Genomic DNA, 6,409 nt, shown 5'->3' with positions numbered 1-6,409 from the left:
GAGTAGATGAGATAGTGTGTATGCGTGTGAGTAGATGAGTTAGTGTGTGTGTGTGTGAGTAGATGAGATAGTGTGTATGTGTGTGAGTAGATGAGTTAGTGTGTGTGTGTGTGAGTAGATGAGATAGCGTGTATGTGTGTGTGAGTAGATGAGATAGCGTGTATGCGTGTGTGAGTAGATGAGATAGCGTGTATGCGTGTGTGAGTAGATGAGATAGCGTGTGTGTGTGTGAGTAAATCAGATAGTGTGTGTGTGTGAGTAGATGAGATAGTGTGTGTGTGTGTGTGAGTAGATGAGATAGTGTGTAGGTGTGTGAGTAGATGAGATAGTGTGTAGGTGTGTGAATAGATGAGATAGTGTGTAGGTGTGTGAATAGATGAGATATTGTGTAGGTGTGTGAGTAGATGAGATAGTGTGTATGTGTGTGTGAGTAGATAAGATAGTGTGTATGTGTGTGTGAGTAGATGAGATAGTGTGTATGCGTGAGTAGATGAGATAGTGTGTATGCGTGAGTAGATGAGATAGTGTGTATGCGTGTGAGTAGATGAGTTAGTGTGTGTGTGTGTGAGTAGATGAGATAGTGTGTATGTGTGTGAGTAGATGAGTTAGTGTGTGTGTGTGTGAGTAGATGAGATAGCGTGTATGTGTGTGTGAGTAGATGAGATAGCGTGTATGCGTGTGTGAGTAGATGAGATAGCGTGTATGCGTGTGTGAGTAGATGAGATAGCGTGTGTGTGTGTGAGTAAATCAGATAGTGTGTGTGTGTGAGTAGATGAGATAGTGTGTGTGTGTGTGTGAGTAGATGAGATAGTGTGTAGGTGTGTGAGTAGATGAGATAGTGTGTAGGTGTGTGAATAGATGAGATAGTGTGTAGGTGTGTGAATAGATGAGATATTGTGTAGGTGTGTGAGTAGATGAGATAGTGTGTATGTGTGTGTGAGTAGATAAGATAGTGTGTATGTGTGTGTGAGTAGATGAGATAGTGTGTATGCGTGAGTAGATGAGATAGTGTGTATGCGTGTGAGTAGATGAGTTAGTGTGTGTGTGTGTGAGTAGATGAGATAGTGTGTATGTGTGTGAGTAGATGAGTTAGTGTGTGTGAGTAGATGAGATAGTGTGTATGTGTGTGAGTAGATTAGATAGCGTGTATGTGTGTGAGTAGATGTGAGTTGGGATGCGCCAGGCAGAGAGCATCAGTATTAGCATTGATTCCCGTGCAGCAGGAGTAACTCCCCCAGTCCAGGCTTTGCAGACAGCCCAGTGTGTGAGAGAGAGAGAGAGAGAGAGAGAGAGAGAGTGCGGCTCAGGCTCTTGTTTACAGCATTAGCGCCGCGCACACACTGAGAGGAGATCCCAATGAGAGAGGCTCGGCGGCGGCCCGGGGATCCCTACACACACGGACAACAAGCAGCGGGAGCGCAGCCTGTACGCAGCTTTAAGGCTTTATCACAGAGCCCAAAAGAAGCGCTCGGTCGGCGGCGAGTCGGGCGGGCCGGGATAGTCTAGTCCATTCATTGGTCCGGCGGGTGTGCAGTAGCGGCCTCCTGCTGCCGTGGGATAGTGGCTTGTGCCCGGGGCTGACATGGAGGGAGAGGAGGGCGAGGTGCGGGCTTCGGCTTTCTCCTATCAGCTTCCTCCGTGCGCCCGATTCCAGCGGCTGGACTGACACACTGTGCGCCGGGGGAGATCAACGTTTCCCCAAGGGATTGAGGAGCCGCACACTTGGATTGACCCAGCATCAGGCGGATTTACTAGCGCCCCCTCAGGCCGGGGATATACGACGTCTGTACAGACACCGCCAGGGATCGGGGGAGATACGAAGAGAAACAAGGGAGAAATCCATGCCCCCCCGCATTGGTTAACGGGGCCCAACTCCTCGTAGTGGGCGGCGCTTACATCTAGGGAACCCCAAGTAACCCCCTTGTCCCTCTGCCTATCAGTCAGGGCAGGGGGGACCTTGAAGCTCAGGGGCTCCCCCTAGAGTTGGTGTTAGCTCTCTGCTCCTCAGCACAACTCGGCCAGTCCGCCGCCGCTGCTGCTGCTGAATAATCCACGTTTCACGATCCGAGCAGGTTCCAGAGCAAGGTGACCCGGGAACTCCAGGGCTTGTGCTCCAGGTAGAAAAGGACCGGCGGCGCCATTTTTGTTATTCCGGGCCAGGGGGGAGTTCCTGGCAGTGTGGATGAGCATTTGCTTGGATTCCCTCTACGCGGGGACTTGTTTGTGGACATGAAGGCCGAATTGGTGCCTGTTTGTACGGCCTGGATCCTGGGGCTCCTCCTGTGTCTGGGACCAGCGGCTGCCAAAGGTGAGTGTCCTACAGCCCCTTAGTTTATCCCGTGGGGATCCTGGGCACGTGGGTCTCCCACGCAGTCTGGGAAGTGTCGCTGCATCAGTCTGTACTCGTCGCTGCATCAGTCTGTACTTGTGGCGGATTTGCTGCGCATCAGTGGGGAGCACAGGCTTTCAGGGGTCAGGACCCGCACTTCCCCTCTCCTTGGCTTGAGTCCCACCTGCTCTTACGAATACGCAGCTCCCCGAGCTCTCAGGGGCCCCAGAGAGCCATAAATCATTGCAATATTACATCTATGATACAGCTCAGCCTTCTGTGCCCCGAGCTCCTGTTGTGCAGCTCCAGAGATGCCCAGTCTGCAGCCTCTTGTCAATTAGGGAGAATGCTGGGAGTTGTAGTCAACAACAGGTTGGGCATATCTGCCACCAATGTCTTGGCTTTTGCTTATTGATAGCTGTTTCCTTTCTCCTGTGGTTAATACTATGGATGTGTCTCTGTGAGTGGCACAATATATATAATAAGTGCATGTGTATTCTACTAATGGATTACAGCACATGCTGCATCGTTTCTACTGACGTATCAACCACTCTCTCACTGCTGCTTATACTTTTTAAATATCATTCAGTGTCATGCTGTGCTTTATAGTCCACAAACTTGCTCCTGTTGGACTACAAATCCCAGCATTCCTCCGGGAGCTGATAAATAACTGCGTGTTGCTGCCCCCTCCCCCCAGATTGCACTCACTCACTAGTAGTAAATGCAGCCACTGTTTTGCTAAGTTGTAAGCTCATCATTGCAATTGTAGCATCATATCAATCTCAGGTCAGGCAGCTACCGCCCTGCTCGTGTACCGTCCATGATTGGTTTTGGGCTTTCCGGGGGAAAAGCACCATAGACTTGCCCCACTTTGACAGGTGTGAAGTTCAAGAGATGCACATGTATCTAGTTGTATTCTAGTCTACACTGTTTGTACTGTAATGAATGTTAGTGATAATGCTTGGGAGAAACAGAAGCACGGCTTAACCTCAAGGATGTGACCGTTTTACCTTTTACCCAGTAGCTAAGTTACTGTTTCTTTATGTTGCCGGCAACTGATGCACCATGATACTGACATTCCGCAACCTCTTTACTGACACAAAGTTGCAGACTTGCAGCATCCTTATGACTTTTCTATGCACCCAAGTTTATGATCAATCCCTTATATGAGTCAGGCCAAAACCATACAATGGATATTGGGGATAGTATTATATGGTATCTGACACATGCATACCCTACATGCCCATGTCCAAGGTGACAGTGTGTGTGTATATGTGTATATATATATATATATATATACACACAAACTACTCGATAGGTGCACTCAGAAAGCAATGGAAATGCCTAGGTGCTAGAACATATATCAATATCAATAGAGCAAAGAAATCCGCACTTATAGGTCTTGTGATGAAAAAAAAAAAGGGTTTATTCAACGTTTCGGCTCTTAGACTCGAGCCGTCATCAGGATCATATATATATATGTGTGTGTGGAGTACTTTATCATGCTGCACCAATCACTGAATACTGAAGTTAAAGATATAAAAACAATGATTGTGCTTAATTACAGGGGATTGAACCTTGATTGCTTCCCTCCCTTTTATTTCCCCTTTTATGCCCAATTGTGTGGTTCCTGCCAAGATTTATTACCATCTCAAGTTTAGGAGAAAACTGTATGCAAATATTTTCTCATTTTGTGTTTTTCATATTTAAGTATAAGAATTACCCTAATAATGATAATAGCTAGTTTTACATGTGTTTTGGGAAGTGCTGCGCCCAGTGCTTCACTTACAATGAAGGAGAGACAGAGATGTGTGTATCTCTTGCATGGCATTAATAAATGCTGCCGGTGGTTGATTTGCCAGCAGAACCCTGTCCAAAGACTGTGCTGATCCGCTCCACAATAAAGGCACACCAAGGATATTTACTCTCTCCTCTGCCATGTGATCATTGTGTCTGCCATATACAGACACAATCATACTTTAGGTGAACCAGACATAACATTACAAATAATCCCTGTGTCTCCATGTAATGCTCAGACTTTAATAGTAAGCTTCTGAGGCTGTGTTTTCATTTGCCACCAACTTGACCTCTCTCCCCCCCCCATACATATGTCTGTATATCTATCTATCTATCTATCTATCTATCTATCTATCTATCTATCTATCTATCTATCTATCTATCTATCTATCTATCTATCTATCTATCTATCTATCTCTATATCTATCTATCTATCTATCTATCTATCTATCTATCTATCTATCTATCTATCTATCTATCTATCATCTATCTATCCACACATATACAAACATACATATCCCTGATCTTATATACAGAGAGGTATCACAGCTTACAAGTAGCAAAATCCCACAAGCAGTTAAATGCTCTTTATTTTGATCCTGTCTATGCATTTAAAGAACATTTGCTTGTGACTGTACCCTTGCAGTCATTCTAGAAGAACAGCACCAGCTTTATTTGTATGGGAGACCCAACTGGCGGCTCCCACTTTGCACTATCCTTAATTAAACTGGTACCGCAGGCTGTGTGCTAGGATTCTGTTTTTGCTTGTGTGTCTGGGATTGGCATTTTCCCATTGCCCTATCTCTTCCAGACAGGGTTTTTTTTTTTTTTTTTTATAAAGAAATTCACTTTTCTCCTAGGCACTGGAGAGGTTAACAGGGGTCCCTTAATCCTAGTGGGTGTTATTTTTAGTACAGTAGGTAAGACAGAATGTGAGCTTGTCGCTGATACAGACAGTGCTTTGTATATAGGATCACATAGCAATCAAAAGGTGGTACCAAAACAACACGGCACAAATACGGCTTCTGCAAAGTCTTGTGATTCTACTATTGATCATTTGGGTGCAATGCTGCTCTCTGCATTTATATTCCATCTACCCGGTGTGGGGCTTCTATAAAGATTATTTCCTGATCTATTGCTGATTCTTGCATCAGTTGGGGGAGTGTCCCCTGCACATGCCCCCCCAGTTCTGACTTGTTTAATAAACATAAAGGAAACTGACACTTGCTTACCTTCACTGTCATTTACTTATTTTCACTGTCTGTTTTTATTTTGCTGTAGAACTATACATTTTTAATTAAAAACAATTTTTTTCATATTTAATCCATAAAACCAAGCAAGCATTACCCATACGGTATAAGCAATGTGAAATATAAACCCGATTGTCCTGTGTCTTATTAGCACTTAATATATTTCTGGCTTAACTGTTTCTTAGGCATATTCAGGAGACCCCAATGTTTCTAGATCAGAATAAATGTAATGAGTGTGCCTGGGAAATCTTGCAATTTATTTAAGTTAGAACTGCAGGTAACTGTTATCATTATGGTGCTAGAATGTGCTTCTGGCTAGTCCAGCCATTAGAGTGATCAAAGATAAATAATACCTAGGAAAATTAACTGGATCTACCCATTCTTCTTATACCAAGTGTCTGCCACATCAGTCTGGTAAAAAGAGTCCATGTAAGTGTTACTAAGAAAGAGGCAGTTATTGGCAGCTGTTTTAAGAAGTGTATCTACATGGCTCGTAGGGTATGCTGGGACATATAGTTCTGTTTGCAGTGGCAGTTGATGCCAAGCCTGTGTGTTGCTGGGTTTCAACAAAAAAAAAAACAAGAGTAGCTATTGGTTTCAAAAATACAGCATGCTTTGGGTGCACACCCGCAAGATTGTTTGGTTTTTGTCATTGTAAGAATAATAGAGTGGAGTTAATTTATATTTATGAAGCCCAAATCCAGCTATCTCTTCTTAACACAGGATTGCTTTGAAGGTGTTTGAATGATCTGGGGGCTCCCCAGAGCACCCCAGGTTCTTGCAGTAACAGTGGTGTTAGAAACATAGAGAATAATCCCCCAACAAGGAAAGCCATCCTGAAGAATACTTCAGCTTAGCCTCTGTTCTGTTATCTACAGAGCAGCCATACAAGCAGCTCATGTATAAACTGTATTAATATCGCCTGATAATATAGTGAATAAAGTAGTTACATAGTTAAATTGGGTTGAAAAAAGACAAAGTCCATCAAGTTCAACCCCTCCAAATGAAAACCCAGCATCCATTCACACACCCC

The 6,409-nt window shown here is 44.4% G+C and overlaps 1 protein-coding gene across 2 annotated transcripts in view; it reads left to right on the top strand.

Annotated features, from left to right (window-relative positions):
- Window positions 1-1,089: 1,089 nt before the first annotated feature.
- Window positions 1,090-6,409, top strand: part of igf1r.L (insulin like growth factor 1 receptor L homeolog) — a 166,842-nt gene continuing 161,522 nt past the window's right edge. For both annotated transcript variants that reach the window (XM_018253259.2, XM_041586870.1), the window contains exon 1: window positions 1,090-2,308. In XM_018253259.2, the coding sequence (XP_018108748.1) occupies window positions 2,230-2,308 (79 nt within the window). In that variant the 5' untranslated portion in view covers window positions 1,090-2,229. The remainder of the gene's footprint in view (window positions 2,309-6,409) is intronic.

This window comes from Xenopus laevis, chromosome 3L, assembly GCF_017654675.1.
Source record: "Xenopus laevis strain J_2021 chromosome 3L, Xenopus_laevis_v10.1, whole genome shotgun sequence".
In the NCBI taxonomy this organism is placed as follows: domain Eukaryota; kingdom Metazoa; phylum Chordata; class Amphibia; order Anura; family Pipidae; genus Xenopus; species Xenopus laevis.
This window is presented reverse-complemented; position numbering and strand designations above follow the sequence as displayed.